The sequence below is a fragment of the Hyperolius riggenbachi genome, chromosome 2 (genome assembly GCF_040937935.1).
Source record: "Hyperolius riggenbachi isolate aHypRig1 chromosome 2, aHypRig1.pri, whole genome shotgun sequence".
In the NCBI taxonomy this organism is placed as follows: Eukaryota; Metazoa; Chordata; class Amphibia; order Anura; family Hyperoliidae; genus Hyperolius; species Hyperolius riggenbachi.
The window spans coordinates 112,172,774-112,187,037 of record NC_090647.1 but is presented as its reverse complement, the minus strand read 5'-3'; the positions used below and the strand labels follow the sequence as shown (position 1 = coordinate 112,187,037).

General features: G+C 45.1%; 1 protein-coding gene across 1 annotated transcript in view; it reads left to right on the top strand.

Annotated features, from left to right (window-relative positions):
* EIF4B (eukaryotic translation initiation factor 4B) overlaps positions 1-13,368 on the top strand; it is a 59,429-nt gene extending 46,061 nt beyond the window's left edge. The window contains exons 10-15 of the mRNA XM_068267238.1: positions 248-339; positions 1,348-1,555; positions 6,445-6,503; positions 6,589-6,646; positions 7,378-7,441; positions 12,048-13,368. Of these exons, the coding sequence (XP_068123339.1) occupies positions 248-339; positions 1,348-1,555; positions 6,445-6,503; positions 6,589-6,646; positions 7,378-7,441; positions 12,048-12,122 (556 nt within the window). The 3' untranslated portion in view covers positions 12,123-13,368. The remainder of the gene's footprint in view (positions 1-247; positions 340-1,347; positions 1,556-6,444; positions 6,504-6,588; positions 6,647-7,377; positions 7,442-12,047) is intronic.
* Positions 13,369-14,264: the final 896 nt, after the last annotated feature.

Genomic DNA, 14,264 nt, shown 5'->3' with positions numbered 1-14,264 from the left:
TGTTTATTGTGAAGTCAGATTTGTTTATCTCCCCACATAAGGAATTTATTAGCTGGTATTATCGGCATTGTTTACTCAGCCAGAGAAATGTGTTTTCTTGCCATTAACTTTTCAGGAGAGGACTGTATTGGACTGTAGCTTGACTGCAGTATTTGCATACATAAAGCACTGGGTTTATTAACTTTTTCCTGCCGCAGGAGTTGTAGTTTTCTGTGTCTCAAGTGCTGTAAAATCTTTTTATCATTAGACATCCAAGTTGGCGAAGTGAAGACAACCAAGAGCGATCTAGGACTGGAAGCGAGTCGTCTCAAACAGGCACCAGTGGCTCATCCTCAAGAAGTGAGTAAAGGGCAACATTTGAGGGAACAGGACTTGATCCCTTGGGTGGCTGTTTGGGGTCATGTGCTGCATTGCTAGTCTGTAGGCTAGCTTCACATTGCTATGAAGGGTGGTGTAGAGAAGAAGCACTTTGAAGCGGGTTAAAAGAACAATGTACTAAATCTGCAGTCCATGCCGCCACTCATGAGTTAACTCATGTGAGATAAAACAGTATAGTATATTCAGGCCCCCTCCCCATGCAGAGTATTGCAGGAAGTGCTGTAATATTTGCCTGATCTACCATATGCTGCATCAGGTCTCCTGGCCCACTTCTCTCAAAGCAGGTGCATTTCCTGGACAGTGGTGATAAACCCAAAACACTCCCATTAGATGCTCAGTATCTGGGCTCTTTTTTTTGTTGGAGTTTACCAGTCCTCAATCAGCTCATGGACAGCCTCGCAGGTTACCAGGTCAGTTGAGGGGCACCTCCTGCGGGGCTCATCTACAACCTGTTCTGTAAGCCAGCACCTATTCAGTGCGGAGTCCTTGGGCTAGACTCCCTAACACTGCTACGGTCTACTGAGGGCGTCTTAGTGGCTGCAGCTCAAGTGCTTTGAGTCTGCCAGGAGAAAAGCTCAATATACCGGCAAATGTGTTTTGAAATGCCCAGTCTTGAAACGAGATGTCCAGGTTTTGATGGCGCTGTAAAGGACACTTCTACCCCAGTGTTTGTGTCAAGTTCAGGTTATTGGGGGCAAAGACAGGTAACTACAATTAAGGATGGTCAATGAGATGCGAATCATTTTGAATTGATGCAGTATTATGCAAATTGATTCAACTTGAAAATGGACCAATTTAATTTGACCTCAGCAGGATTTGATTGGTTCTTGCTCAAGCTGCATACAAAATTTGCGTACTGCATCTCTCAACTTGAAATTATTTGCATCTCGTTGACCAATCATAACTGCAATAACAATTATTTGCACAGTGCACAAGCATAAACTGTAACCTCTTTCTGCTTTTCTGCAGTCTCACGAAGGAGGGAAAGTGAGAAATCTGTAGAGAATGAAGTATTTGGAAAAGATGAGGAATCTCCTAGCTTGAAATCCCCAAAATCGGACTCCACCCATCAACCATTAAAAGTTATGCCTGCTCCACCTCCTAAGGAGAATGCATGGGTGAAACGTAGCACAGCACCTACCCCATCTCGCTCCCTCAGTTCAGAGTCCTCTCAGAGGTAAGTGTGTAACGAGCTATATCTAAATCAGAAAGTACAAAGTCAGGTACACGCCAGCAGTATTTGCAAAATGATCATTATTGGATTACTGTGATGAGACCTGTATGGAGACCCAGCTCAGTTTGCAGCCAAGCAGGGTGTTCTGCTCTATGGAGAGAGGAGGAGGTGTGAGCAGCACCACGCTGTAGGAACAAACTCCATCATGCCATACTGATAGAGGAAGCCAGCCAAAGCTGTACACACTTCAGATTTTGCTAGACTTGTAACGTTGCTCCAGATAGTTTCAGCCAAAAGTCAAGTGTGTATGTAGCTCTACATGGCTGCTCCTGAGAGTACGTGAGGCGGCTCACACAATAAATTACAGGACACAGAGGCATGTTCTCTGCTCATTGACATGCCTCTGGGTCCTCTATGTGCTACGGTCAGCTCCCTCTTTGCTTTCTTGTGCTCCCCCCCCCAAAAAAGCGACAGGCTAGCGACAATCTAATTGTCGTTAGCCTGCTGTTTACCTGCCACCGTCAATCTAAATGCTCCCCCCGCCTCCCCTGCATTGCCTCCCCCTGCATCGCTTCCCCGCCTCCTCACCTCACTCCCTCACCTCCAATCGGCAGCTAAGCCGTGACCCAGGAAGTACTTGGTTTTGTCTGCCATTGGTTGGAGGGTGAACGGGGCCACGGAGAGCGGCGAGGCTGCATCCTGGAGGCGTTGTGAAGCAGGTAGTATTTTCTTTTCTTGTGATGCCACCTCGGGTTTTCTTTAAAGAAGACATTTGTCACTGACAATAATTCAATGGTAAGTTTGTTCCCACCTATCTTGACACAAAGCTGGAGCAATAAACTAGCAACCTGTAGTGGATGCTAATGTTTCTTCCTTTATCAAGAAATTGGAATCTTTATAACTGGAGGATTTATTATGAATGGTGGAGAGTCCCCTAACCATGTATCCTCCAGGAGCTACCATGGCTGCTCTCACAGGAGCCCCCAGAACTGTTTAGTTCATAGCTGTAATACATTTAAGATGTTGGCTTAACCTTCCTGGCGGTAAGCCCGAGCTGAGCTCGGGGTAAGCCGCCGGAAGGCACCGCTCAGGCCCCGCTGGGCCGATTTGCATAATTTTTTTTTTTGCTGCACGCAGCTAGCACTTTGCTAGCTGCGTGCAGTGCCCGATCGCCGCCGATCCGTCGCGCCGCAGCCGCCCCCCCCCCCCCCCCCCCCCCAGACCCCGTGCGCTGCCTGGCCAATCAGTGCCAGGCAGCTCTATGGGGTGGATCGGAATCCCCTTTGACGTCACGACGTCGATGACGTCATCCCGCCCCGTCGCCATGGCGACGGGGGAAGCCCTCCGGGAGATCCCGTTCTTTGAACGGGATCTCCGATCGCCGGCGGCGATCGGAGGGGCTGGGGGGATGCCGCTGAGCAGCGGCTATCATGTAGCGAGACTTTGTCTCGCTACATGAAAAAAAAAAAAAAATTTAAAAAAAAAAGATTTGCTGCCCCCTGGCGATTTTTTTTGCAAACCGCCAGGAGGGTTAACCCAGTTAAAGTGGACCTGAACTCTTGCTCTGGACAGAAATAAAACCGAGAGAAATGCACCCTGTATGTATTTAAAGTTTAGCCTAATTCCCCCTCATCTGTTGCTAATCACATCCGTAATTGGATCATTCAGCTGTGCCAGCTGGCTGCCTCGGCAGAGCAGATCATTTGTAAACAAAGCATGTTAACCTTACGTCTGCTTCCATGAACATAGGAAGTAGACACAATGTACATGTATTGCTGGATTGTTTGGCTGTAACAAAGAAATGTTTTTCTTTAAAGGTAATGATGTTGGTTTTCTTTTAGAGCATAGAGGAAGTTCTGATTTCAGATGCACTTTAAGGCTCCCTGCACACTGCATTCGATTACGATTCCGCTTTTTAATCGGTTTTTACATCTGATTCCGATTTTTAATCTTTACTGCATGCTGCATTTTTTGATCCGTTTTTCTGTTGAATGCTTTCAGGGAAAATCTGAATTGAGAAACTGAATCGTAATCGCAAAACGGATTTGCAGTGTGCAGGGAGCCTAATACATACGCGTAATCCATACACTGACCTGTTATACTTTTAAAGGAATCGTCAGGCAAAAAAAAAAAAGTTTCACTTACCTGGGGCTTCTATCAGCCCCATAGTCATCCTGTGCCCTCGTAGTCACTCACTGCTGCTCCATTCACCCCTCCAGAACCCCAAGCCACGCCAGCTAGTTTCGCTTTTCGCCGACCTCAGGGGAGGCGGGGAATGCGTAAAAATGTACGCAATGCGGGCTGCCTGCCGTGAGGTCGAACGAAACGGGGGGGGGGGGGGGTGGTATGGAGCAGCAGTGAGTGACTATGACAGCACAGGGTGGCTGCATGGGGCTGGTAGAAGCCCCAGGTAAGTGAAACTTTTTTTTTGCCTGGCGATTCCCTTAAAGGAATACTGTAGGGGGGTCGGGGGAAAATGAGTGGAACTTACCTGGGGCTTCTAATGGTCCCCCGCAGACATCCTGTGCCCACGCAGCCACTCCCCAATGCTCTGGCCCTGCCTCCGGTTCACTTCTGGAATTTCAGACTTTAAAGTCTGAAATCCACTGCGCCTGCGTTGCCGTGTCCTCGCTCCTGCTCATAAAAAAATAAACAAGAGAAAAAAAAAAAGCTAACCAAGGACAGTAGTCCCCTCAAAGACCGGGTAAATTCAACTCCTTTTCCCCCGACCCCCCCCCCCCCCCCCCCCCCAGTATCCCTTTAAAGGAATACTGTAGGGGGTCGGAGGAAAATGAGTTGAACTTACCCGTGGCTTCTATTGGTTCCCCGCAGACATCCTGTACCCACGCAGCCACTCACTGATGCTCTGGCCCCGCCTCCGGTTCACTTCTGGAATTTCAGACTTTAAAGTCTGAAAACCACTGCGCCTGCGTTGCCGTGTCCTCTATCCCGCTGATGTCACCAGGAGCGTTGTGCGCAGGCCCAGTATGGTCTGTGCCTGCGCAGTACGCTCCTGGTGACATTGGCGGGATCGAGGACACGGCAACACAGGCACAGCTGGAATTTCAGACTTTAAAAGTCTGAAATTCCAGAAGTGACCCGGAGGCGGGGCCGGAGCATCGGTGAGTGGCTGCGTGGGTACAGGATGTCAGCGGGGGACCAATAGAAGCCACAGGTAAGTTCAACTCCTTTTCCTCCGACCCCCCCCCCCCCCCCCTTCCCTACAGTATCCCTTTAAGGCCTGTTTCTACCAGGGCTGTGAAGTTGATGGATAAATCATTAGACTCAGTTTCTAGTACAGTACATCTAACTTCTCTGTAGGGATGGTCAGATGCAAATGAGTTCGTTTGTGGAAAATTATTCAAATGTATCTATCTTGATAAAGGACCAATGAAATCCTGCAGTTGCTTGCATGTTTGCATAAACAATTGTAATACAGCATCAACTCAAACTAATGTGAATATCATTGACCATAACTACTACTCTGTATTTTGAATAAATCCTGAAGTGAGATGATATGGAGGCCACATTTATTTCCTTTTTAAAGTGGATCCAAGATGAAAAACTAGCTATAACAAGTAACTTGTCTATATATCTTATCTAAAGTTACACAGCAAATCTAGCTTCAACAATTTGATTTCTTCCTGTGATACAATGAGAGCGGCCATGTTCTATTTTTCACATTACACGCAGGCAAGCTGATCTGCATCTCCAGCCCTCAGCCTGTGAAAACGTCACTCCCCTCTTTCTCCTTCCTCCCCTCTGCCTCTGAAATCTTTGGCTAGTAACCTCCTCCTGCCCAGACTGAGCTCCCATAAGCCCTTGCTACTAAGTCTGAGAGTGCCAAGGCACTCTAGGGAAGCTGTGGGCGAGGCTTGTTTAGTTTATAGGGAATTAGAGTATTAAAACAAAGTATTTGGCTTGAGGAATGCCCTATAAACTATATGAAAGGAACACAATTATGCAATGAGTAAAAGTTTATCTCAGATCCATTTTAAATGCACATCACCTGGCTGTCTTTCTGATACTTTACCTTGAATACTTTTCCCCATACCAAGCATGCAGATCAGGTGCTCTAAATCCTAGGTTCTCAACTTGTGGTACGCGGACCCCAGGGGGTACTTCTGATGGTTCCAGGGGGTACTCGGGCTTGATATATTTAATAAAGACTAACACATTTCGAGTTTTAGAAAAGAATAAATCTTATTTAGACAACACCAAATTAGTGTTTTAGCTAATTAAAAGCAACAGCAAATACTTGGAAATGGTTTAGAACCAATTATCATGTACTACGATTAAATATATATTTGTCAAGGGGTACTTGTGATAATGTTTACTATGCTAGGGGGTACTTGATAAGTCCAGGGTTTTAAAAGGGGTACATACCAATAAAATGTTGAGAAACACTGCTCTAAATGACATCTGACTGCACTAGTTACATGCTTGTTTTAAATGTGTGATTCATATATTACTGATGCCAGAAAGATCACTAGGAGAGAAATGGCAGCCTCCTCATCCCTCTCACTTCAGATATCCTTTAGCCTCCTTAGCGGTATGCTCGGCACTGTATGGGGCATACTGCTCTGTGGCCCCAGGAGTCCCCCATAAATGTCCCTAATGGCTGAAAATCATCTAGCTAGCACTAGGCTAGCTAGTGCAAGTGCCGGGCACCCCCCGATCACCCTGTTTATACGTTACACCCCATCCCCCCTCATTGGATTCTTAGAACCCACCTCGGGTTCTCTTTTTAAGTTTACACGGAATGGTGTTCACACATCTCAGGTACACTTCAAGTATGTGGACTGTTTGTTGTATTATATATGCTAGAAAAACCTGTTCAGTGTGAGTTTTAGGGGTTTGCCCAGCCGACTTAACGGGTGTTTTTCTTGTAGTGGAGGAGAAAGATCTCATGATTCAGAAAGGCGGCAGTCTGGGGGTTCTCAGAAAAGAGGTAAGTGTTCTCCTCCAGAACTGTGTGTAGTCATGTAGCTTTAGTAGCAGCCCAGGTAAAACATACACTTTATCTTTTATTGTAGATGAGAACATAGAGTCCAGCGGGCGCAGCATGGGAGAGCGCGGCAGAGGAACTGAGAGGTAAGCTGCATAGATAGCCAAGTTATGGGGGTGAAGGAACCTAATCTAGTATCTTTCCCATGGAGAAGAAAAACCTTCATTCCCTATGCCTGTTACTATGGAATGCCACACCCCTTCCCATAGAGAACAACCTTCATTCTCTATGCCTGTTACTATGGAATGCCACACCCCTCCCATAGAGAACAACCTTTATTCCCTATGCATGTTACTATGGAATGCCACACCCCTTCCCATAGAGAACAACCTTCATTCCCTATGCCTGTTACTATGGAATGCCACACCCCTTCCCATAGAGAACAACCTTCATTCTCTATGCCTGTTACTATGGAATGCCACACCCCTCCCATAGAGAACAACCTTTATTCCCTATGCATGTTACTATGGAATGCCACACCCCTTCCCATAGAGAACAACCTTCATTCCCTATGCCTGTTACTATGGAATGCCACACCCCTTCCCATAGAGAACAACCTTCATGCCCTATGCCTGTTACTATGGAATGCCACACCCCTTCCCATAGAGAACAACATTCATTCCCTATGCATGTTACTATGGAATACCACACTCTAAATCACTTGTTCACGTGTTGTGTTTTGATTTTCACCGAAGTGTTCCTTTGATCTACGTTCAGATTTGCAAATCATGTAGTGTATATATCACGCAATTGATTCCAAAGTTTTGTCTTTAGTGTAATGTCACATTGAAAACTGAAGTTTTGTTTTTACTTGCAGGAAAGAGAAGGATATAGATTCAAACTTAATGTCAGAGCCAAGGCGAAACGATGAACAGTCAGCGGTAAGATATTTTTCATCTACACCTCTAGTTACCGCCTCCTGGCGTGCAGATTAGCCAATATAGAACTAGGTGATCATGGGTATACCTGGAAGGGGAAAAAGTGGCTGCATGCTTCTGAGTAGGTGCATACCGTATTCATGCATGGCCACACTCTTACGTGAATAGGCCCGCAAAGCTAAAGAGGGTCCTGGCAACAGCAGTGGGATCAAGGAAGGATAGAGTAAGTCCCTGGACCATACAGAGGCTTCTCAGTACTTGGGTTAGTACTGTATCCAATTTTCACATTTCAGCACTACGTCCATTCATTCGACAATTACTTTATCACTACTTATCATCACATTAAAATGATCTATATGGTGTGGTTTTTTTTACCACAAATTAGGCTTTCTTTGATTGGTACCTTTTCCTAAGAATTTTATTTTATATGCATTTTAACTGCTTGCTGACTGCGTCACGCCAATGGGCGTGCCTGTGGCGGCAGCCCCAGGACCGCCTAACGCTGATCGGTGTAAAGTCCTGGGGCAGCAGTTTGTAGGAGATCGCGCACACCACCTGCTTGAGGGGCGGAGCCGAGTTCCGCCTTCAGTCTTCGAGCAGCGATTGCCGTTCGGGAGACTGTTACACAGCGAAACCGCCGTGTTTACATCAGTATAGCGCTGCGATTAGCAGCAGCCCCCTGGGGGACTTAGAAGCGATCGGCTGTGATAGGCTGGGGGAGGGAGGGAAAATCTTTAAAGAGATGGGGTTTTTATTAAAAAAAAAAAAAAACATGGGGGGAGCGATCAGACCGCACCAACAGAGAGCTCTGTTGGTGGGGAGAAAAGGGGGGGGGGGGGATCACTTGTGTGCTGGGTTGTGCAGCCCTGCAGCTTGGCCTTAAAGCTGCAGTGGCCAATTTTACATAAAATGGCCTGGTCACTAGGGGGGGGGGGGGGTTAACACTGCAGTCCTCAAGAGGTTAAAGTTAATAAGAAAATATGATCAGCGACAATACCCTGTTGTCCCGAAGATTAACGACTGGGCATTGTCACTAATATCGTAGCTGTGCAGGTCCTCTTCCTGCAGTATAGCTGTGCGAGCCGCCCACACATGCACAGTAAGTCGGAGCCACTCCTGTACGAGCAGCTCAGTGGTAGTGCGCATGCACGGCCACAATCGTAACAGAAGAGCGCGATCTGGAGTGGAGCCACACTCAGTGACACAGGACATTTGAATACTGAAGGAAGCCTCAATAGGATACTGACTACAACAAAAAAGAACAAAGGTCCCCCTCACTGGTCATAAGTAATATCATAAATAGCTGTAAACAAGCAAAAATATATAAATAGAGCCTGAGACACAAAGATCAAATGAAAAGATCTTTATTCATAACCAGCTCAATGATTTAAAAAACAATTAAAAACAAGCAGCCAACCAGGGTCACAGGCCCCTAAATAACATTAATCATAAACTAAGTCAAATGTCAAAAATGATTCTAGATGGATTGATTGTTCGCCTGGGGGAATCATGTGGTAAAGTGCATAGCGGTGCCTCATTAGTAATTAAAAAAATATTATAATCTAGAGACATCCGCGTCACATATTCCCACAGGGGAACAAACACTAATATATAAGGGAGTATTTTTATTATTTTGTTGATCTCCACTGAAATTGCCACTAAAATAAAGTGCTAGTGCTATATAATTAGATATCACCAAGTGATTTCTAATTGTATAGCACTAGCACTTTATTTTAGTGGCAATTTCAGTGGAGATCAACAGATGCCTTTCAAGTCAAATCTGACAGGTATCTATCTGATGTGTGCCACACACTAGGGAACAGATTCCCAATAGATTTCAGAATGAAATCTATTGGTAATCGATCTAAATGCATTCTTGCACCATTAGATCCAATGCTACTCTGAGCCATCGATCTGCTGCCAGCAGCAAATCGACCTAGATTTTCCATCCTGTCAGATCAAATTGATCAAAACCGTCTGCAAATCTAAAGAATCGATTGATCAATTGATTGCTGAAATCGACCAGTGTACGGGCCCCTTTATGGTCCAATAATGCATTTAGTTGGATTTCTAAACAATTTCGTTCTGAAATCTATTGGAAATCTGTTCCTAGTGTGTGGCACACATCAGATTCCCGCAGCAGATTTGACCATCAGATTTCTGTCAGATGCCTGGCAAGTCGAATCTGACGTTAGCCACACACTAGGAACAGATTTCCAATAGAGTTCAGGAAGAAATCTATTGGAAATCGATCTAAATGCACTATTGGACCATTAGATCCAATGCGACTCTATGGGCCATGAATCTGCTACCAGCAGCAGATCGACCTAGATCTTCCATCCTGTCAGATCAAATCCATTGAAATCGGCCACAAATCGATCGATTTGAAAGAATCGATTTCTAATTGATTTTATAGAATTGATCAATCGATAGTTGTAACCGACCAGTGTATGGGCCCCTTTACATGTGGGTATGAGGAGTTCTAACTACAAGGCTTGCTCCTGTCACCCAAAGTGTGCTCAACAACAAAAGTCTCCCATGTTTAGTAAAGATAATTTGGTGGTCAAAAATCAAATTGACTCCACTGGTCGCCTGAAAACATGATAGAAAGCTGAGACTGGAATAGGAAGAGGAAGTCTTAACTGAGGGTAATGAACTTCAGCAGTACATTAAGCACGTCTCTTGTAGGCCACACTAGTGTATTTATGTACTTGAAACTTCTGCATAAGCAAGTTTATGGCTCAGAGGTTGAAGTGACCCCTGTATTGAGAGGGTTATGGAGATTGCCATATGCGTTTTCTTTTAAGCTATGCCGGTTTGCCTGGCTGTTCTGTTGATCTTTTTGGCTTTTTGAATGGCACACCTAAAGCTGAATACTCACCACCCGACAGAGGAAGACTGATCCAGCGACGCCCTCCTCATGACGAGCGTTCATTGATTCATCTTCCTGCCGGCGAGTGTGTGGCGTCACACGACGGGTGTGAACGGGAAGTCAAGCGATCGCAGTACTTTGCGCGGAGTCGTTGGGGCTCTTAAAAATTTACTGTGACAGTTGTTCTCGCCGTGTTACGCTAAACGATGTTAGTTTCAGAAATTGTGGAAACGATCACTGGTCGCGGAAAGTAGCGCCGGTCATTGGGAAAATCATTTGGTACAGGGCCTTAGCTTGGCTTCTGTGGTCAAACTTTAATCAGCATATCTGATCTGTATGCTAGCTCTGGGTCACTGCCGATTTATGGTATAATCATGCATGTACTGTACAATCTTATCACTTTTATAGCTAAAGTGTCCAATTCTACTACATGATTTGTTAAGATTGTATCCTTGATTGGCACCTTTATGCTATTAGAGAGTCAGGACAGCCAGGCTATAGGCATGATTCAAAGGAAATGCATATTGCAGCCTCCATATCTCTCAATTAGAGGATCATGTTAAAAGCAGACATGTACTTAATTAGAAGTTGAGCCTTCTCATATACAGAAAACAAGTGAAGGAGCACCCATGAGGACGGTGTGCCAAGACCCCTTCCCCAGTGCTTCCAGGGGGAAAAGATCAATAAATCCTAGATGGGTCAAGACCACCAGAATGAATTGATAGCTCTTTATTGCATCACAAGCAAGGCAGCAGTGACAGTTTTGGACTAATGTGCCCTTTCTCATACTGAAAGAAGCCAGTTTGAGAATATTGGCCGGAAACAGCGCCTGCCACTGCTGCCTTGCTTGTGATGCAATAAAGAGCTATAAATTAATTCTGGTGGTCCTGACCCATCTTTGACTTGTTGAGGCTTCTCATATAATGTGTATAGGGAAGTGTATTCTGCTGTAATCCTGTTTGAGGATTGCCATATACTGGATGGCATTTGACTGCAGAAGCAGTCTAACGTAGGTTCAGTCTAGCTTGACTACTTCTGTCTTTTTGATTCAAAGCTTTACCCTCCCTGATGATGATATTTCTGTATTTTAGGATCTAAAAGCGATGCAATTTGTTAGCACACTTTCAGACCCTAAAATCCGGAAATAATCCTACTGCAGAGATCTTACCTCCCTTAGATCCAGCGCTGCAACTCTCCCTCCATCCTCTGGCTGGCGTTGTAACCCTGTAGTGAGATTTCCATCTGTCGTCGTGACGACAAACTGCGATCTCACCAGAGGGATACAGAGCCTCTGAGAACAGGAAGGAGAATTGCTACCAATGTCTGGATCCCTGGGAAGTGAATTGCATAGAACTCCTGCTGGCTACCACGAGTCAGGCTTCGGGTTACAGCTCTGAGCTGCGGTTTTCCGCCCCGAGTCTGACTGGGGGTTCACGCCAGGGAGGTTAATTCACCTTCAATGTTTTTCTTTATTACATTTTACTGAAAATCTGCAAAATCATTCAGTTGTAACAGTATAACATTCAATATATCTACTGCTATGTGTCACAAGTGTTCAGTCCTCCTCATTCCGTCACCTGCCCCGGCAGCAGAACCAGACCTCAGACAGGTCATATGGGGTAACCACAGAAACCTGGCCACATTAACTTTTAAATATTTCTTCCTTGTTTTTATGAGACTTGAGCAGTTGTATTTAAGCATGGTTTCCTAATATTTGTTTTCCTGTCACACCTGCAGAAATTTAGCCAAGCAAGTAAATATGCAGCTTTGTTAATGGATGGCGAAGAGGAACCTGAAGAGTACGCAGAGTAACTCGTGGAACACCTGCGTCCATGGATTCCTTCCTTCCCTCTCCTTTTAATCTCCCATATGCCCTATTCCATGACAGTCATTGGCATAAGCCAGAGCAAGAAAAAGCAACACCCCTTCCGGCTCTGTCCCCTCAGAAATCTAAAAGCTGGTCAGACTTTGACACCTCAGATAATGATCTTCAGTTGATACACAACGAGCTGTTTGTTCTCTTGCATGCTGCTGCAGCTTTATACCGTGTGTACGTGAATTAGGAGGGGGGCGTAAGTGCAGAGTGTGGCAAGGGAGCCTTTGATCGCAGTTCCTGCTTTCTCTGGGAAAGGGAAGTCAGCAGGATTATCACATAGTATATTTAATGCTTCCTGGAAACACCTCTGCTACATTGCACAAAGGTTTATCATTTTTATGCCCAAAAAGCCATTGATTTTCAGGAAGCCAAGTATGGTATCCGCTATCAGACTTTAGGCGGCTCCCAGAGCTCCTATTTTTAATATTAGCAAGACAGAAATTCATAGACCTGGTTTGCTGGACCTGATATAAGAATGATTACATTTTTAGCACATTATGGTTATAGCAAATGACATGAATTGTATGATGAAGCCCCATTCAGTAATGAAAAGGAAGTCTTCAGATGCATGGTTTGCAGTCAGACTTCGAGCAGTTGGCCAGGAGCCCCTCATCCACTTTGCCAAGGATAAGTTAACTAGCTGTATCCTCTGGCCCACGATTGTGTTAGGAGACCCTCCCCCTCAGGCTTGGTGTGATGCAGTTGGTTACCAGGAGACTGCTGTAGCAGTAAACTTCTGTTCCTAGGAAGGTTTTCTTTTATTTTTTGTTTTTCCTATAAAGTATTTGGAGCTGGTGGCGTGTGAGCGGCATGTTGCATCCAGAACACTGCCTTTGACACAGCTGACAAATCCCGAATCAAGATTGGTCCTTCTCCACCCCGCCACCACCCCCCTTCCATCTGGCCTTCCCTAATTTATAACTAATGTGCATCTGAGAAGCTGGGTCCTTTTCTGTCTCTCTTGGACCGGTCATTGAAACCTCGGTTTAACATTTTACACTTTCCGCAGAAGTGTAATCTGAAGAAAATATATAATTATAAAAAAAAGAAAAACTTGTAATGATTTGTAATCAGCTTTCTGGGAGATGTTTTATTATCATGTAAAGTACCTGACCAACCCTCTATTTTTGTTTTGTTTATCAGCTCTGTCCCCCCTCAAATAAACTAATCTTTAAAGTATTACGTCTGTTTCACTGTTTGGTTTATTGGAATTATCCCTGCTTGAGTGTAAAATGATGCGTCAGTATTTTTCTGTGAATATAATGTGAGCCATTTATGAAAGCGCATGATTATCAAATGTGGATCTTATACAGTGGAGGAAATAATTATTTGACCCCTCACTGATTTTGTAAGTTTGTCCAATGACAAAGAAATGAAAAGTCTCAGAACAGTATCATTTCAATGGTAGGTTTATTTTAACAGTGGCAGATCGCACATCAAAAGGAAAATCGAAAAAATAACCTTAAATAAAAGATAGCAACTGATTTGCATTTCATTGAGTGAAATAAGTTTTTGAACCCCTACCAACCATTAAGGGCCCGTTCACACTGCACGCGTTTCCAGCCGCGTTTTGGAAACGTGTGCAGGTGGCCGATACGCACGACATCAGACGTTGCATAGAGTGGAATGTCTGATGTTCACACTGCATGCGTTGTCCGGGAACGCATGCTGCACGCAGATTTTGCTAAAACGCGTGGCTGTCCCATTCACTTTTCAGTGATGGGATCAGCCACGCAACGCACACAAACGCGGATGGCCATGCGTTCGTACGTGTTGCGGTCCGCGCGCGTTCCGCACGCATGGCCATCCGCATTTGTGATCTGAACGGGCCCTAAGAGTTCTGGCTCCCACAGAGTGGTTAGACACTTCTACTCAATTAGTCACCCTCATTAAGGACACCTGTCTTAACTAGTCACCTGTATAAAAGACACCTGTCCACAGAATCAATCAAAAAAGCAGACTCCAAACTCTCCAACATGGGAAAGACCAAAGAGCTGTCCAAGGATGTCAGAGACAAAATTGTAGACATGCACAAGGCTGGAATGGGCTACAAAACCATTAGCAAGAAGCTGGGAGAG